This window comes from Phalangium opilio, unplaced genomic scaffold, assembly GCF_054372755.1.
Source record: "Phalangium opilio isolate 3A_F unplaced genomic scaffold, DU_Popi_V2 ptg000003l_1, whole genome shotgun sequence".
NCBI lineage: Eukaryota > Metazoa > Arthropoda > Arachnida > Opiliones > Phalangiidae > Phalangium > Phalangium opilio.
Genome location: NW_028324145.1, coordinates 12,424,212 through 12,444,197, shown reverse-complemented (window position 1 = coordinate 12,444,197; position 19,986 = coordinate 12,424,212). Strand labels below are relative to the sequence as shown.

The following is a 19,986-nucleotide window of genomic DNA, read 5'->3' as shown; positions in this document are numbered from 1 at the left end:
TTGATTATACCTGTTTGAGACCAGCATGAGTCTCGTACAATATTCATTGTGGAATTAAACGAATTCATGCGATACCGGTAAAGAATAGCTTAAAAGAACACCCAAAGAATAGAAAAACCGTCGGTAAAACGGAAGGAGAGATTGTATTTTGGACCCCTTTTGTGTTACCGTTAATAAATTCAAAAAAAAAATAAAGTCTTATTAAGTTTCTTTTAAAACCTTTTCTCACCTTTTGGCATACCGCACGGTGCTTTGGTACGACCATTGTCTAAAAAGTCGAGATCGTACTTTCTAGCCGGCGGAAACGTCAGAGCGACATGAGATTGAGCTCGTTTCACCAACAAAACACAAAGCAACAATAAACACGTCGAAATAATTGTGGTCCGTAAAGGGTTATCCATTTTTGGTTTATCACCGCGATACCAGTCAAACACCTAACTATTAATAAATTAAAAAAGAAAATCCGTTTTCACACCATCCGAGTAGCACAACTAACAATAATTAAACTTATTAAACCATTTTGATTGATAAAACTGCGTTAAATATTAAGCGCGACGTTATGGGTTCAATTTTGACCCCTTTTTCAACAACGTTAGGCTTAAGAATTTACCTACGATTTGAAATTCGATCACGAGTCGGATCAGAGAAAAATCACGTATAAATATTTTACAACGTTCTATCGAGGTAACTTCTATAAGCTATCTAAGACGGTACCCGGCGTCGTGCCAGTAGAAAGTTGGTTGCTTGGTATACGTCTGGAACAAGTACACCCCAAAACCCGTAATGCATTGCTTGCCAGAGTGGCGCATACACCGTTTCTTGGACCCCCCCTCCTAAAGTTTATCCCCACCAAGGTTTCAATAATAAAAAAAACCTCCCAAAGGTACAGCCGTTGCTTGCTTTACCTGTAGAAAATATTTTCTTTTCCCTGTTCGTAAGTGTTCCCCCGAAAACTTTCAAGCCACGGACGCCGGACGGGGAAGCCAAGTCAAGCGAAACACTTACGGGCGCCGCTAAGAATTTACTTAGAACGAGTAAGAATTTAAAGCTTCCCCCCCCCCTTTGTACGAAGAAGTAAGAAAAAACTTTCTTAAGAAAGTTCCGAATCGGATCTTATCATGCCAGAAAACGTTTTCTCAAGCGCAAGGTTTCGAATGAAAGAATTAAACATTACCAAAGCAGTGTTTTAAGTTGTTGAACTAAACTTTGTACGGCTTGAAATTTATTTAAAGTGATAGTTAAATAAGTAAATAAATTATTTCTAAGGGGAATTATACCGATAATGTTTTTAGTTAAACTGATAATTTAATTCAAGTAATTCAAAACTAAATAATACTTGAAAAAAAGATTTAAAAAAAAATAAAATGTTTATACTAACAATTATTGTTAATTATTTTTCCACGCCTAATCTTTGGTGGCCAATCAAAACGAAACTGTAGAAAAAGACTAATTTAAATATCCCTTTAATAGAAAACGAGTTTAGTTGAAAATAGAGGTTTACTATACAACTTTTTTGCTTCAAGGTGCGTGCGCACGCGTCCTTTGGAAAAGTGTTTCACTGACCCTTCAAACCCTAAACGCAAAACTGCAGTATCTCCTTAGCATTAACCGGACTGAGAAACGTCGTATTTGCAATACATGTAACGAAATGTTGAGTCTATATACCTGTTACCCGTTTCAGGAAGAGGGAAGCTTGTCCTAGACTTGTTGTAGTTAAGCTAGAAGTTGAGACAGGTTTCGTGGAATAATTTTTTAAAAAATTTTCTTCAAGAAAGAGGGCCAAGTTACTCCTAAGGCGTTTCGGGATTAAAATCGAGTTATAAAGAGAGCTATAAGCTATCGAAAAAAAGGGGTTCAGGGGATGGATAAAAAGGGTCGGTTCTTATCGAAAACGCGGAGAATGCGATCCGACAAGTTCTAATTTCTCGATGGCCGCCGCTCACTCACTACCAACTGCGCCCGAGGCGAATACGATTCATTCGCTTTCCAGAAAAATCAAAAGAAAATGAAATTTTTTTCATTATACCTATCTAATCACCAATGCAACCTTTTTCATTTTACTCGGACGCGGAATTCACATTTTCCTCTCCCTCTCTTTCTTCTAATCCCAGATGATGTCAAACTTGTTCGCCTAAAAACTACTTTTCTTTCGTAATTTTATTTTTACGCAGTATTTTTAACTATAAGGTTCGTCAAATTGACCCATGATATTGCAAAGGATTTTTTGACATTAATTGGATATGAATGATGATTGTATTACGTCATTTAATTCAAATGACAACACCGTTAGGTTGCTTCATAATCTTGAAGTATTTCGAGCTTTTTATTGCGAGTGTTATATAACGTGTTGATAAATAAAACTTAATGAAGATTTTAAGTATATGCATTTAGGTTAAGTACACCTTTAAGTTTTAAATTCCTTTTTGCTAACAAAATAAGTAAATCAAGGATTATACGGGTTGTACCTACATATAATAATAAAATTAAATATTTTTCTTATTACAAAATTTGTCATGAAATAAAAATCCAATACCCAACAACTTAAAAGGTCGTGTGTGAATCACGATCGTGTTTTTCAACCTCGTCACGCGTATTTATTATTTCAAGTATTTCATTTTTTTTCTAGGTCTAAAAGATATTTTCTAAATTCTTGGTAATTCATTTAATATCGAAGGTTATAGCATTTACAAATAATTATTGTTCCCCTTCCCATTAATTTAAAATAACTATTTCATTGAGATAAATTAGTTTTAAGGCGAGATAATTATGAAATATAAATTTCTAACGAACTAGTTTGATTATAACCTTTCAAATAAATTTGAAAAACCTTCCCTAATACCTTTAAGAAACAATGATTTCATCATTGATTCCGTATCAGTTTGAAAATACCGGTTTTGTAAATACGTAACTCCGGAATTTCCGAAATAAAAAATAATAGTTTTATCTCTTGCAATAAACTAAGTTAATCATAGCTCATTGGAGCCATCTTAGAGGCGAAATTTTTTAAGAAAATTGTAAGAATACAGTAAAGGAACAAGAACGCAGGCGCCACCTCGAGTCAGTGTTGCCAAAAATTCAAACGAACACTTTTCCTTATTTTTCTAAAGCCCTGCAAAGAAAACAACCCAAAGGAATTCGTTCATGTTTTTCTGTCTTTCTAATCACGGTTGAGTTCTTGACTATGCTTTTCTTTCTATGTCATTCCCACAAATTAAAAAATAATTATAATTATACGATCAGGGCTAAGCCTTTAATTACTTTCATCAGGTGTACCTTAATCCAGACTTGACCCGGTGAACTTTGAAATACTTCCCCCTTGGTTTGATCACCGGAATTTTCTTGTTTTTGTTTTTTCTTTCAATAAATTATTGATAGGCAGTGTCACGTGACACAATCTATTATTTATATTATGTTTTTTGCCATGTACTGTGCACGCGACATTTGTTTCTTCAAAATTTGAGTGTTATTCCTGTGTTTTATTTAAATATTTGGGAAACTAACAAATAAACAAAGCAATAAAGCTCAATTTGGTTTATGATAAACTTTGTCGTAACAAATTAAATTTAACTCTTAGTAACAACATAATTAATCAAATCTAGACATAAAGTTAGCCCCAAACCTTTAGATTAATTAGTTTAATTATGGTTTAAATTCGGGGATAGATAAAGGATGGCGATATTAAACTCAAAACTGTTTCGCAGTCTAGTCATTTCGATCGAAGTTTCGGTATATAATAGGAAATAGACTAAACAGCGTAGCTTAGAATGTCCTAACGGGTCGATAAAGGGCCGTAGAGCGTTCTTAAGGCATTTATAGATCGAGACCCCTCGTAATTTCTTCGTCGAAAAGGTGGTCACGCGCGCGCCAGTCGCTAGTGACTAGTCGCAAAAAAGATCCTTACTGCTCCGGAACCGCGTAGTCGCTCTCGTAGCGGACAAAACGGGGACAATAAAACCTTCTTCGGGAGTACCGTTGGAAAAGAACTAAGGATTTACCAAGGGATACCAGAGAGAGATAGAAAGTTCAAGCAATCTGGAGTTTGGGTAGGGTAGGAACGTATTCCAACTCAAAATACTGAAAAAATTGTGTCTGGAATGGTTGTTGGTGTCATGCGGCGAGAAGAGGAAATACGTTGGACTGAGTAGCGAACAGCGACGAGGTAGTAATACAGTCGTTACCAACTCGACCTCGTCGCAACTGGCTTCCAGAAGTTGGAGATCATTCCGGAAGGGTCAAGATAGCGCCGGCGGAAGAGGAGGAGGAGGATCGCCCAAGGATACGCTAGACCATCAGCCCAACAAGGCAACCAGCGTCATGGCCGAAGAAGTTTGCTCCGATAGACAGCTGCCACATATCCAAAGGGATTCCCTACTCAAGGTAAACATTCCTTTTCGACTATAATCCTAGAGATAATCCCGAACGCGGAAATTCTTAGACGACGCTAAACATAGTATTCCCCTAGCCGTTGTAAAACATAATTCAGTAACGATGAAAAATCGGGTTATCAAAATTTTAGAAGATTTTATGTGATAAATATTTCAAAATTTCCTGATTCGTGCTGGAATCGATTAACAGGCAACATTACCATAGTCATGACATGACTTGGTCATTGATTTTTTTTTCTCAATTTCACGGAGAAGGGGGGGGGCGAGATTTCATTCATGGTATATCCGATTCTGAACCTTAGGAATATCAATACTATCTGTAACTACAAGTATTTCCTAAAAAATAAATGTCTCACTTCCTTACTAAAGGGATCAAAATTAGTCAGACAATACATATTGGTCCTTTAGATAATTATTAACAATCTCGTTCCCAATTTTCACTTGACTATAATATACCGAGTTTCGTATAACACCAGCTTATTAATTTCCCGAAAACACTTCAAACCCGGAAGAGTTAGTGAACCATCTTCCGATTTTGCAAAACGTTGAACTAATCCCTTAAATGGAAGGAGGTCATTGCTTTGATCAAACTTATTTCCCCGGCTCGACCAATCCTTCAAATTATTAATGATAAAACGGGAGGAAGAGAAGATACAATGGGAGGAAAAGGTAGACTATACGGAACGGGGGAAAACCAAAAGAGAGACCCGTTGCCTCCTGAATCGAAGCCGACATTCAATTTCTTCCGCTAGGGGTCCTTATACTAGTTTCAAGGAAGAATGATCACCGAGGAAAAATAATGAAAAAGAAGTAAGAGAGGGGGCTGACCCATCCCTTAAAAAAAGCTGTCCAATCTATAAAATTGATAGGAAAAGACGGCACCGAGACACCTTTTTCCGAGAAATGCCCTTTCAACCCTAACTACTCAACCCACCTTACCCGCCAAAAACGTCACGAGCTTCATTTATCACTCTAGATCCTCGTCAAAAAAAACTACTTCCGAATTTATTTTTCAGACAAATTTCTTAACTTAACAATTAAATCTATTCAAAATAATAAAAGAAAAAAGTAATCCGAGATTTAAATTATTTAAATCTATTAAGCGCCTATACGGTGGCTTCTCCCAGAGCACCGGTGCGTAGAGTGATAAACATTTCTACAGGGGCTCATAGAAAAAGCATGTAGTACCGAACCCCTGTAAGATGGCTTCCCCGTGCAGCTCGAAACTTTTTTAAATTTTCAGAGCGCCAGAGGCGTTAGATGAGAGTGTCACGTGGTAAATATATTCAAAGGTTATTAAACCGAATCTAGGCCTAGTTAAAATATTTATAAATGTTCTTTAAAGGGTTCTACCTACGCGTGAGTTGAGTCTATTTTTTATTCAGTCCCCTTAAAGTAAACGTAGCCGTTAATTTTAGTCTGTTTTCTTACTTTGACGTTCTTATAACCAACCGTTCGATATGTCGTGTTTGACATTTGTAAAAGCAACGGTCTGATGACGCAAACCGAGACCGACACACCAACGATACCGAGCGTTAAATGTAAACAGGAAATACGTTTACAATAAGATCATTCCCGTCAATTTTTGTAATAAGAGATATACTCCCAGAAAATAGTGTTAAAAGGATATGAGAAAAATAACAGGGCGAAGAAAAAACCATTTCCACCCTGATCGTCAAATGGTAAACAGTCAGCCAGATCCCCTTTTCCTATATATATAAACTTGTACAGAGCGCAAATATCGATTTGGTGAATTTTGGCGGTCTGCTCTAGCCTCTAGGTGGTCAACGACACCTTGCACTATTAACAGGTATAACCACGACTCTCTCAAGCTTCAATACCGCTTCCCAGCGACATTGTCTTCCCAGTATAACGATTCGTTCGTAACCCACAAGTGCCAAATACCAAGATTTCTATACCAGTCTTTCTAACACCCTGGATCGTCTTTACTTCACTCATCTTTAGGGTTAGTGGTGAAAATTGGAGAGGTTGGATACTTACTGCCGCTCTTAAAGCTAAATACAAACGAGATCTGACTAAGGCGAAGCCGCGTTTCCAACCCCTCAAGCGAGATCCTACTCGGAACACTTTGAAATTCAACGAGTGAGAACCATTAAGAAAGCTATGGACTATTTTGATTGAAGGCCCTCCCGCGTCAGCTTCGTTCGCATTTACCCAATTTACTCGGGCGCGTTAACCCTATTAGATAACGGAAACTTTTCCAAAAGAATAAAATAAGTCTAGAGTTTTTATTTCAAGCTGAATTTGCAGTAAGATCAAAGCTAGGAATGCCTAGACGTGTTAGGTTTAAAAAGTGCTTCTTCATCTTGAACAGTACGAGTGGATGAATAGACACGCTATCTTAGAGGAGTTCTTTTTGGAAACGAGATGTTCTCTAAACCCTGAATTTCAAATAGGGTTTCCTAGAAGGTTTCTTTGGCCTTGCTTTCTTTAAGGCTGTCTACATGTTGGTTGAAGGACGAATTGAGAGGAAGAGCTAACAGCGTTTCGAGCGGAAGTATTTCATCATCACTTTGCCTCACCATCGTCTCTTCTGCCCCGGAGCTAAGAGGTAGAATGATAGAAAACCGTCCAATGACGTCATACTTCTTCCCCTCCCACTGTCGCGCTTTTATCAATTCCGGAGAGGCCCTTCCATAACCCAAATTTGTAATAAAATAAGGAAATAGAAGTAGATAAACCCGACGTAATAAAATCCCATAGTTATAAATAAGACCAGCAAAGACATACAATATTTTGCGAATTTTTCAAAATTTCTCTCCCCCATAAAATGACTTTGATATACTAGAATACTAATCCCCTTATCGTCCTTTTTGTATCGACAAAAATAGCCCAGTTTTCATATTTTTACAAAGAAAGCATGGTTTCGATGGCTTGACAAAATAGTAGACAAAAATTTGCTTATTATGTAGACTTAAAAAAAATGTAACCGAGTTTCCTGGATATGGTTGCTAAAAAGGAAATGAAAATAAAAGTATTTTTGGATGAAAAATGAATGTCCTCCGTTTAAGAGCTTTCGCGTATCGAGTCCCGCCGGATGCCTTGGTCCCATTTTAAGAATTCAGTTCAGAGTAAAAAATATAAGCCTTTAAAGCCATGAAAGTGTTCAAAGCAACTCGTTTCGAGATGGGAGATACTTAATCCCAGACTGAATATACTTTACTAAAGAAAGGTTTACTTCCCGATCGAAATCCGCCCACGCAAAAAGGAGTATTCCGATTCATATGCGAAAATATAGGTCAAACGACACGATTTTAGGTCAAACTAATTTCCTTTTAGCGAAGCTTTCACTTAATAATAGTCACGCCTACGATAAGTATGCGAAAAGGAAGAAGTTTCGCTCAGTAACAGTTTGATATGCAACGATAAGCAATTCTACCTTGGCATTTTAGAGCCTTGATCTCAGTGATATATATTTTTTAAATAAGGCAAAGCACAACAATTAATTAATAATTGCACTTTATGGCAAACCGAACTGGGACTCGAGGGAGGGACGGATGTGTCTCCACCTACACAGCATGCACTCTTCCCCTTTGACCTAATTTCATTTCTATTCAAATTAGAAACGCGGGGGGGGGGCGAATGTGGGGGAGGTGAGGAGTGAAAACGATTAAATAGAAAATAATTACGATTGACAAGCGAGCTGGGATATTTATGGTTTGGTATTATTGGATCATTCGATTGAGTAAAAAAAGATAAGCTTAGCCAACAAGAAGTTGAGAGAGAGAGAGAGAGAGAGCGCAAAAAGCCAAACCTAATCCTCTTATCACTTGGGACTAATAAATAGAAGAGTAGCTAGGGGGGGGCTGGCAGTTACGATGAGGAGATAAAATACTTAAGGCCTACCCTTCCCTTAGTTCTAGTTTCAAAATGACTGAAAACTCCATATTGTCGAAGTACAAACTTATATATGTATATCGGTGGAGAAAGCAGTTGTTTTTTGTATATAAAGGTCACACTTAAAGAAATTAATGGCAGGCGTGAGGTCAAAGGTCGCAAGAAATAACTTCTTAATTTTCTGGTTATTTTTAGAATTAAAAATGATAAACAACTTCATATTAATCTAGCATTATCGAGTGGAATCACCATTCTCAAGTTTCTTTCGGGTTTTTTTTTTATACTATCTCGCTTAGCCTTTCCAGATTCCCATGATCCTTTTCGCTGGAAATTTATTCTTCTTTCTAGGGGTCAGACAGTCACTCCCCTGTCGCTCATTCATTCCCGAGTTGAAAAGCTTTGCCCGAATTCTGACCCCTCCATCCCCCTTGTCCTCCATCCATCGACTCACTAAAGCCATTCTTTCGTTTTCCGAAACTGAACTCATTAATCAGAGTCTTTTTACATCGAAGCTGACTCGTCATTTACCACCCGTTGTGCTTCGCCGAAATTTAATTGGATCCAGTAGATGAAAGGGGGGGTGGAAAAACACAGACGCTATATCCCCCCGCCAGTCAAAATTGGTTATTAATAATTTCTGGTTTGCTTCTGATTTTGCGGGATTAATTTTAAAATAATTATTTATGTATAAAGACAGGTCTAGGGCTAAACCCAAAGGAATAATTTTAGAAAGTAATTTAACGGTGGTGGTTTGTCTAACTGTGTTTGTGGTCTTCCGCGTGAAGTAGTATTATTGGAGTGATAAGTTAATCAGACCAATTTCTCCATGCTTTGTTTATGATTCAACAACAACAGCTAATGACGTTAGCAATAAACATAAAATCAAAACTTTTGTAAATAAAATGTTGATACGATAATTTAGCAAATTTAACGAGAAACAAAAATCATACTGAACTGATTAAGTAAGTCTAAGCACGTCACGTTTCGATATAAAACTGGGTGGGGTTGACACAGGGTTGAACTGTGGGTCAAGGCCACGTGAATTCATGCTATTTTTCAGTTGGCAAGGTACAGGGTTTAAGGTTTGAAAAATCCCTTAGCTATGAACAATTTTATAACGTTAATGGAACGTAGAGAGCGGCAACATCTGTATAGTAGGAGGTTCTCCTAGTACTCCTACGACGTTCCAAGGGCACGCGAAGAGAAATTTACCTCGCAAAGGTATCTGTTGTTATAGCCGTTACCTAGCAGCTCGGATAATGCAGACACTCTGTTTTAGAAATTTCACTCCCACAAATAAATAAATAAAAAATATTACTACTCGAGTAGCCGACAGTCGTTGCCACACCCCTAACGAAATCTTTCTAAAATAATTCACAATCAAGAGAATCGAAAAATCGTTCCCTAGCAACGTCGCAGAAACTCTTTTATCTGAGCTGAGGTGAAATTCCTCAATTATCTGTTAATAATCACTTTGTTTCTGATATACTTATATAAGTACTTTTAAACATTGGTTTTAAATATTCCTTTGTACCCAAGTATTATCTTATTGGGAAGGGTAAAAATCACTGTATTGGTTAGAAGCTATAATGGCTTCAATTATCTAACCCACCCTAAATTCAAACGACAATGCGATGAAATTGCCAACAGCCGTAGGTTAAGTATAGATTTTTCCCAAGAAATTTGTAACCTAATACGAAAAGAGACATCCTACGCTTTCACCTATTTTCAAGGAACATTTGATTTCTTGGAATTTCCCCTTTGAAGACTGAGCAGATTCAGGAAGGAAGCTATATACGGTATCACATCGCTTTAGGCCTTTATCCCAAAAAGGGATAAATAACCCAATTTCCTATGGGGATCTTTTCGGATATATTTTTATGTAAGAATGGTTGTTTTTTTGTTGGAGAAAAAAACATATCAGGCGCATTTCTTCATTTCTAAACGCATTTCTTCGTTCTGGGCTCCATTCATCCTATTAAAAGGATTTTTCTTAACAACTGTAACCGAGAAGCCCCTCTGATACAAATTAATTGGATTTTAGGGAGATCCTTACATTTCCTATCTTTCCTTAAATAAACAATTTTTGCTCCTCTCTAGCAAAAGAAAAACATGGAAAATATTGTGACAACCGAATCAATATCTTCAAAAGCATCAAATCCTTCTTTAAAATTAACAAAACTGAAGTTATCAAATAAATTATCGCTTTATCAATTAAACCCTCGTGTAAAATCATCATTCCTTAACTTTACGATAATCAGCTTCTGGATACGGTGATATTAAGGGGGATACATGCAAAACGTAAACACGATAAATACAACGACCATAAACTTGTACTTTAAAACAACATGAAGAACACCGGCTGCGAGAACTTAGATGTCAAGGATCAAAAACAAAAGATTAGGAAACTACAAAGTATACCTGCTTAAAGTCACGCCATAAAGTTTCAGAAAAACCCATTAAGGTTCAAGGTCGCTTTTATACTTATTGATTAAAGCAGAGCGGGGGAAAACTTGAGTCATTCTCTTGCGCCACTACAAAGGCGCGTCAATTGTCATGTCGATAAGACTGGTTTTACTTTTTATTACTCCTTACGCATCGATTGATTTTAGACCGAAATATAATAACTAATAGTTTATGCGGTATATGGATGAAGTAATGTTTTCCCTATGGGCAAAAACGGATTTATGGGGTAAGAACGTCGGATCGTAGCTTTAGCCTCTAGTACCATCCTCGCATACTTTATTGAGAAACTTCGTCTGCTTATATTTTGACTCCACCCACAAATTCGATCTCTAGAAGTAGCTATATACAGAATTTGTGGGTGGAGTCAAAATATAAGCAGACGAAGTTTCTCAATAAAGTATGCGAGGATGGGGAGTAAATTCGCTAACTCCGACGTTCTTATCCCATAAATCCGTTTTTGCTATGGGACTTAAATTCAATAGAAATGTTTAATTTTTACTACGGAGCGTGAATTCGTTCTCACGCGAATCGGCCGTCGGCCGTCGGCGACACCGAGACGGGAATAACTTAAAACAAATACCAAAATAACGCAAAATAACACTCACCATAATTTTGATTGCACGCTATGAAAGTTTCTGAAAAGAAAAAATAACAATATTTTAAACTTTGCGGTTTAATTTCATTTCACATTAGAAAATAATAGAAAGATTAATGTAATCATTTTTTCTAGCTGATTTACTACAGAATTCACACCCTTAACACCAAAATCTAGTTTACACTCTGAAACGTTTCTAAATTCACCCTGTCCGTCAGTCAGTAAGATTTTTACACCCGAATCTCATTCCAATAATACATTCATAGGACAATACGATACCACATAGGATGTATTATTAAGTGTCAGTCAAGTAGCTTTAGAAAGAAAGACATTACTTGAGCCTCGAGTATTGTCCAAAATTCTCTTCCAACTGGCTGTAAGCCTTGGGTTCTTATAAAAAGAATAGAAAAAAGGTTTGCGGCAAATAAATTATTCATGTGAACGTCCAAAAAGCGGCGGTGAAAAGAAATATAAATAAAAATCTTTTGGGAGGAGCTTTACAAGGCGCGAAAATGAGAAAATATATTTCCCAAAAGCGCCTGGATTTCCTTACTGTTTTAAGTTAAAATATCCTGGCAGAAAGGCGCAAAAACATGAATTCATTTATTTCAACCATTAATATATATATATAGACGTTTCTTTATTCTATATTTTTGACCCCTGTGATTTACCTCACCACCACTCCTTTCGTGACCCAGATTGTATTTATAGATAAAAATAAAAAACAGGAATATTTTTCTTTGTTGAGTATTCTTAATAGACAGCTAATTTATTCATGACAAAACTATACACCCCAAGTGCATATGCCGGGTTACGAACTGGAAAAACATCAAGACAACAATTTTAAGGGATTACCAAAATGTCTAAACTAATTTAGCCTCGTTCAACAACGAAAAATTTTCGTTTAAGCCTAAAATGACTTTCCTTAAACATTATTGATTTAAAAAGCGATTTGTTCAAGACCCAACGTTAATTTAGAAAACACCAGCCTGCAAAACCCAAAATTGCCTCGGTTATAATTCATTTTAACCTAACCGAGGCGCATAAATTACAAAAACCAAAACCAAACAAAAAAGAAAAACCTCCTTGCTTTCAAAATACTTAAAAAAAAATAAATAAAAAATTTCTTAAGCCTAACTCTAAGGAAGAAGTAAAGTAAAAAAATCAATTTGCATATTAGGTAAAAACGTGACTGCTAGAAAAGGATCGTAATCTCGTGGAAAAGAGCTCGAACTCGGGGGAGAGCCGCGCGTGCAGGCTAAAGATTCGGGAAAAAGAAATAGGTAGAATTTTCGCTTCCTTCTTGGGAGCGGAGCACGAGGTCTCCACCCCTCGAGCTAACCCTAACAGTATTGGAAGCTCCTCCGGCGTTGCCATGGGAACCGTTTCCCTTAGTAACGTCCTACAAGTCATTACGAGCTAGAGTAGTCATTCATTCGTAATTTGCAATACGCGCAAAGCTACGATAGGGTAGATATTGATAATTTGAAGTAGCAAAGTCTAGTTTCGGTATCACCAGGCACTCTAAATGCTATTTTTGGGTGGTTATATCGTTTTTTAAAAACTTGAATATAGAGATAAACTGACAGAAGTACTAAGTCGTTGAAATTATCTTCAATGCAGTCTATCACTTTGAGTTAGTTAAACACTAACTTCTTTGTATGTCGGGTATATTTTAAAACAAGAGTAGTTTTATGGGAAACAGTCCGCTATATATTTTCCCTAATTTGGGAAAGAAACGAAACTGAAGAATCAATTCTTAAGATATGGTAGGCATCTATTATTATTATTAATAAACTTCCATGTTATTAATCAGAAAATCGGCAAGACAATCTCACAAGGCCAGGAGGGAGGAAGACCTAAAGGACACATTTTCCAACGTTTTTCTTTTGTCCCCGACAGAGTAATTTAATTTTTTCGGTTCGTTTACTCCCTTTTCCTGACAGCGAAATGGGTTCGAGGGAAACATTTATTGCCCTAACTATATTTTACAGGAAGTAAACTCTAGTTCCTAAAATTTAAAACTAGTAAGAACATTGCGAGAGCTTGCAGGTATCATTTTAATTAGCATAAACACTAACCCGCCAAATAATTAATAGAGAGGGTACTTTATCATACTGCGCTGAAATTACAGTGGTACTCGCGATAAGTTTATATAAATTCTCTAAAGGAAGTTCTACGAAAGGCAGGGCACGAGATAGCTCAAATTTTACGTTGATTCGGTCTATGAAGATTCTCGAGATACAAATGACCGTTGGCTGTTTTGTCGGGAGACGCGAGTAATGATCTCTTAAAGTGAGCGGAAATGACATCGTGGGACTCAAGGGGTTTCTGAGAATTATGGGGGAAAGGAAGACAAATTCTATGAAATCATGAATTTATTCATCTTGGAAATGAATATTCAAAAGACGGAGAGAAAAGGTTTTAGTTATAAACCTAGTAGAGATCTTCTCTTTACTTAAAAGTTAAACATTCTAGTGACAATAAAATAAATTATTATCAATCTAGCATTCCCGGGCGCCACTTTTCAATCCGACTTAATTACATTCTCCCTGGACTAGAAATTAAATGCACTTCTAGACTAATTTCGATGATTCAGTGACTTGAAATTTAACTTTTAAAAGGTGCGCGAAAGCTAAATTGAGACGAGCTTAAACTTAAAGTGGCGAGGTGGTAGAAATTTCGAATAATAATTACATTAAGTACATTTAAAATTCTTAAAATAAAACCTTTGAGATGTCGGTTGGAAGCCTACATACAGGGGCAAACCCTGCCATGCATTTCCTACCAGCGCCTGTAGAAATGCTAACCCGCAATACACCGAAGTATACATTTCGGGGAATAAATATGGCTTTGCGAATTTTATATTATTTCAGAGTCCATTATCGGTTCGCGATCCTTTGACCAAGCTAGGATGTGCCTTCGCCACTCATTTACACGTGAGTACGTCTCGGCCAGTGGCCGCCCTGGCTTCCTTCACGCAAAAGTTCTCGAGAAGTTCCGGATTAGGCGGAGGAGGATCTTCCAACTCCGGGGGTGGAGGTGGTTCGGCTAGTCTGCATCATTTGGGCTCAACAACCGTCGACAAGTCAACGTGCTTACCAAGCATCGCCGTTCAAAAGATTCCCTTCGGTCGTCTTGGACAAAGCGACAGGGGAGAGCGTGGGATTCTAGGGGGTTCTAGCAACGCAGTCAACAACAATGACCAGCACGATTCCCCTTCGAACCATGGAGGAAATTACGCGGCATCGTTACCAGTCTTGCAAAACAAAACTAGCCAACAAATAAGCCGGTTAACGCCATCGGCAAGTTCCGCTTCTCAGAACAATTACAGCCAATCCGCCAGTCAGTATAGTCAAAATCACAGCACAGCGGTAACCGTTTATAATTCGGGGAGCGGCTCTAACTTGGAACCACCAAACGCGTTAGGTACATAACTAAGATTATTTTGGGGTATAATCTAAATGGTCTCATTTCTGGTCAAATTGGGCGAGTAGAGAAAATAATCCCTTCTGAGTCAGCGGGAAATAACACGGTTTCCTACAGAGATTTTTCTCGTAAGGCAATAAAAGAAATCCATACGAAAGCTAAAACGTCCAGCCCTATTTATAGTTACATACTAATTTCATTTATTTAGTCGACGAGAGTTGTGTATATAATACTGTCCAAGAGTCAGTAGAGGGATTTGACAGCCTAATACGAGACAAAATTTGATTAGAAACGAGCCCAATTAGTTAATTGTTTAATAGCAATTAAACAAAACGTGTTAAAACTCTCCCACGCAGGGAGTCACGTACATTTGCTATCAAATATTAGAGAAAGTCAGGGAAGCAGATCGTCCGGGTCCGACGGAGAATACGCGGCCAGTCTATACGGTAGCAGCCATCACGCCTCGCCAACCTTAGAGAGGTCAATTACCAAACACGACCCTTACGGAAGAAGATTGCCTTTATCTCCCTCGGGTAAACGACATCCTAATATCTATATATTTTCCCTCATAAACCCTTTCATTTTGATACCTTACCCTCCCCCCTCCGAGTACTGTGAGGAAAGGATTTAATACTTAAGATTATATTGACTATCTCAGAGGTTATCAAGTATTACGGCAGTCGTCTCAACTCGTACGAGAGGAACGAAGTAAACCAATACAAACAAATTTGGTACCTAGGCCTCGAAGCAACCAAAATAGAGGGAGAAATTGGAGGCAATCAAAACAGCGGCTACGACGATGAGAATGGCTCTTACATAAAAGTAATTTATTTAAACATTTTCTCTTTAACATAAGGGCATTAACCGAGATTACACTTTACGCGGCTACGTTCGCATCTACCCCAGAGAGATATTGAAAGGCTCTGAAACATTAGTAAAAGAAACGCTCATGGTTTTTTTATAATAAATGCGAGGTATATTTGAAAGTAGAGCAAACACTAAAGGGTCTTATCGTCGTGACTTAACCCCAAAAAACCAAGCCTCTCAAAGACTATAGAGGCTGGAATGTTGGTCGCTTAGGGAATATAACGTTCGCGAAAAATGGGAAGTTGAGTCACGTTGTTTCCATCGATTTTCCAATAGATAGAAACGGTCAATAACTCGAAATAAAATACTATCGCGAAGATATTGTGGTAATAGAAAAACAATAACTTAAATCATTCTTTCGGTAACAGGTGCTACACGATCATATCGCTTTTCGCTACGAGATCTTGGAGGTCATAGGTAAAGGTTCATTCGGCCAAGTTATCAGAGCTCTCGATCATAAAACCAACCAGCAAGTGGCCCTTAAAATCATCCGCAATAAAAAGAGGTCAGGATACTTTGCCATAATACTCCGGTTTTTAAAAGTATACCCAAAAACAAACCGTTTCCCCATGAAAAAGACGTACGGGTTAAGCCCCACTCATAAACTCTTTTATCTCACGACTTGAACTCTCGTAACAAGTCAGAGTTCACTTCATTCCAAGCTTGACATTACTGTCAAGCGAAACGTGTCTAGAATATATATAAGAAAAGTAGGACGAATTTAAACGGCTGTATAATTTCTTATCCACGTTCGTTCGTTTCTTGACCAAAGTCTCTTTCCGCTTGAGGTCATAAAAAAGAAAAAAAAAACGTTCCAAAGTAAGAGAGCTAGAACGTGCTTTAGAAGCAACGTCCGGTCACTTGATTAAACCCTATTAAATCAAAACCACCAACTTCCGAAATGGGAATGTACTAGAATATGTTCCGGTAAACGAACGGAACTAGTTGTACTTTGGATATTCACGCTGGTATAACTCGAGGCACATGTTAATTAAAGAATATTACACTCAACAACACTGTCAAGTCACGAATAACCTAGACGCTAGACATTGTTTGAAGCGATACTTTCGCTTTAAATGAATCATTGGTTTGGGTATAAAGGGCGTCTCCTATACGCTACATTTAAAAGGAAAAACTTTGACCCCTTCCTAGCGGTTATAGGAAGTGTTATTGCCCTTTTTAGTTTTGATAGAAGTCTGGATGGAATTTTTCATTTCTAGAGCTGTCTCAATTATATTAAACTAAATCTATCTTTAGCCGGTGTTATATTGCTTTAGGGGATTATTTTTTATATTCTTTTGAGTAAACAGTTATAACAGCTTTATCAACAACATTTTCCAGTTATTATTTTTTTTAACTATATTATTTTACGTGGGTACTTTTAGGTTTCATCAACAAGCGTTGGTTGAAGTGAAGATATTGGAACACATTACTAAAAAAGATAAAGAAAATCAACACAACGTGATTCACATGCTCGAATACTTTTACTTCAGAAACCATCTTTGCATCACGTTCGAGCTCATGGGGTAAGATTGTTAAAAAAAAATAAATATCAAGTTATTCTTAAGAGTTATTGGCGATATTTTTTATATATTGATATAGAATGAACCTCTACGAATTGATCAAGAAAAATAATTATCAGGGCTTTAGTTTGGGTCTGATTAGACGCATTTCCTTCGCGCTAGTTCAATGTTTACGACTTTTAGCCAGGGAACAGATCATCCACTGTGATCTCAAACCCGTAAGTGAATTTATATTACGCTTGAAGGATGAGTCTGTTTAAGGGGTACGATAAGAAGCTGCTAAACTTTATGCTTTCTTAAACTCTTTATTTCTAGGAAAACATTTTACTAAAACACCGAGGCAGCAGTTCCATTAAAGTGATAGACTTCGGCAGTTCTTGTTTCGCCCATCAAAGAGTTTACACCTACATTCAATCTCGATTTTACAGATCCCCGGAGGTATTTTTGTACTCTCAGCAAATTGTAGGCGATGTACGCCTCGATTAACAAAAAGGAAAAAAATCGTTTTCCCCTAATAGGTTATATTGGGTCTTCCATACAACACGGCGATAGACATGTGGAGTTTGGGTTGTATCTTGGCGGAATTATACACTGGTTTCCCGCTTTTTCCGGGTGAAAATGAAGCGGACCAATTGGCTTGCATAATGGAGATTCTGGGGGCTCCTTCGGCCGCCGTTTTAGAAGTTGCTTCCAGGAGAAGACTCTTCTTCGGTAAGCTTAATTGATTTTTCCTACGCACATACGCGAGCGAGCCGCGACTTCGGAAGGGTTTTTCGTTTTTAGAAGCTAATTTATGCAAGCGGTCCTTTTAACTCGCGCCTCAAAAGTTAACCGTAGCGTAAAAATTTAGAGGACATCCTAGACTGGCTTACCCCCTTCTCAAATATGGATGGTACTCAAGATTTTTAACGCTTGGTCTACTTTGGGTCGTAGGTAGAATTATAAGTAACAAAATAAGAATAAGTATGACACTTTCAATACAATTCTTAACGAAGTTTTGTTACCTTGTTATAGATAGGGGTTTAGCGGGACAACATGGGGATAGGCTAATTCCGGGGGAGTACAACGTTCAAAACCATATTGTTCAACTTTTTCTAATCTTACTACGGATGATTTTGTTGTTAAACCCATCTTATTGACTCAAACTCTTTAGACTCTAAAGGCAACCCAAGAACTCTAACGAACAGCAAAGGGAAAAAACGTAAACTGGGATGCAAAACCGTCATGGTCGCGGTCGGATGCAACGACGAAGATTTCGTTGATTTTCTCAGCCGATGCTTGGAGTAAAATATAATTCAAATTACAATTAGAACCTTGTTTAACTAACACGTACAATTCATATTTATTAAATTTAGCTGGAACCCGAATCTCAGAATGACCCCGGAAGAGGCGCACAAGCATCGATGGTTAGCGGGTTACAACAAAACGGATGGAACATCTCAAAAGATGCCAAAATCCATTCAACCATCTAGGGATTGCGATCCTGGTATGGAACCGAGAGTTTTCTCTGAATTTTTGGCAACTAACATTACATTCTGCGGTTTTTTTTATTCCGATTTCGCAGATCAATATCAAAAATCAATGTACAAAGTTTATAAAGGGAACAAAACTGGTGGAAATAAACGGAAGGAAGGAACTGCCAGCAGCCGGAAACCTTCCGCCGCTCCTTCCATAACTAGCAAACTTTCCTCCGACGATGGACGTAAGTTTTTACCGTAACCAATACCCTGACACAAATAAATTCTAAACCACATTCGTCTGATTTTCTCATTGACAGCTTGTCGAAGAACGGACAGCGAGAATGCTATTCTAATGGGTAGCAGAGCGACAGCGGCTAGCGAAGCTTTCGAAGATTCGGGGACTTTTTTACCCAGGATTCTTTGACGCAACTTAAGCGAGTGATTCGTAGCAAATTCGACAAAGTTCGAGATTTAAATAATTGGAGACATTTGTTCTCGTTAAAATAGCTAAATCAAAACACGGGATAAACGCGAAACAATATTAACAGCACCCCAACGCGAGCAAAATGAGAGAGTACAGTTTGAAAACAAAATCCTGCAAAATTGCGGAACGATTAAAAATTAGACCTAACGTCATGAAGCGATGGAATTATCCGTGTTCAACATTAAAACATAAAAAAATGGCGCGTGATGGGGAAATAGTTTTAAAAATTTAAAACTTTAAAAGCAAAATTTCTTAGAAAGATAAAAAAATTTCTTTCCAAGTTTAACCAATTTACTAATGAAAGATTATTAAAAAAATCTTTAAATAATTCGGTTTCCATCAATGTTATTTTACTAGATTTGTAGGTAAAATTATTACGATAAACAGACAAACAAACCTAATTGTAAAAAAAGTACACTAAAAAGTATGGCTAGACGAACTATTTTAGTAAAATTAATAATTAAATAAAATGGTACTCACTGTACTTGGCAACGCTGATAATTATTTGGTTGGTAAATTCTTGAATATCGGTATTTTGCGTTTTACCCTAAAAAAAAAAACAAAGAAAATAAAAAATTTCTTTTTTTAATAAAACTGTGATGTAAATTTTACTGTGATGACAATATAATGTCGTTCTTAATGAACAGCGTAAAACAACAAAAAAAATACAAATTTGTATAAAATAATTAACGAGTATACTTAATATTTATTATTTTAAAACTATTGAAATACGCCTAGTTTTAAACATTTGTTTCGAATGAATTGTGGAGAATTTATTAGGGCGCTTTCTATGTCTTGTATAATCAAAAAGAAAAAACATGTTTCGGGTTAATTTACTTTACGTAAATCTTTAATTGAAAATCAAGTAGGAGTTTAGCTAACGGGGATATAAAAGCCAAAGGAAAAAAACAACCATTAA

The 19,986-nt window shown here is 37.1% G+C and overlaps 2 protein-coding genes across 3 annotated transcripts in view; one reads left to right on the top strand and one right to left on the bottom strand.

The window, feature by feature from the left end:
• Positions 1 to 19,986, bottom strand: part of LOC149717912 (uncharacterized) — a 46,642-nt gene that overhangs the window by 21,704 nt on the left and 4,952 nt on the right. The window contains exons 3-4 of the mRNA XM_089836725.1: positions 19,548 to 19,614; positions 11,315 to 11,344 (exon numbers count right to left, since the gene is read on the bottom strand). Of these exons, the coding sequence (XP_089692851.1) occupies positions 11,315 to 11,344; positions 19,548 to 19,614 (97 nt within the window). The remainder of the gene's footprint in view (positions 1 to 11,314; positions 11,345 to 19,547; positions 19,615 to 19,986) is intronic.
• LOC149717914 (dual specificity tyrosine-phosphorylation-regulated kinase 4-like) lies at positions 3,905 to 19,739 on the top strand. Of its 2 annotated transcripts, none has more exons than XM_089841398.1 (13): positions 3,905 to 4,377; positions 14,181 to 14,733; positions 15,090 to 15,266; positions 15,392 to 15,555; positions 15,969 to 16,105; positions 16,986 to 17,126; positions 17,203 to 17,341; positions 17,439 to 17,561; positions 17,642 to 17,834; positions 18,277 to 18,406; positions 18,479 to 18,609; positions 18,688 to 18,825; positions 18,901 to 19,739. In XM_089841398.1, exons 1-13 carry the CDS (start codon positions 4,315 to 4,317, stop codon positions 19,005 to 19,007), a joined length of 2,196 nt encoding a protein of 731 aa, XP_089697524.1. In that variant the 5' UTR covers positions 3,905 to 4,314; the 3' UTR covers positions 19,008 to 19,739. The 2 variants fall into 2 exon arrangements, with proteins under 2 accessions (XP_089697524.1, XP_089697530.1); XM_089841404.1 differs by lacking the exon at positions 3,905 to 4,377 and adding an exon at positions 12,934 to 13,073.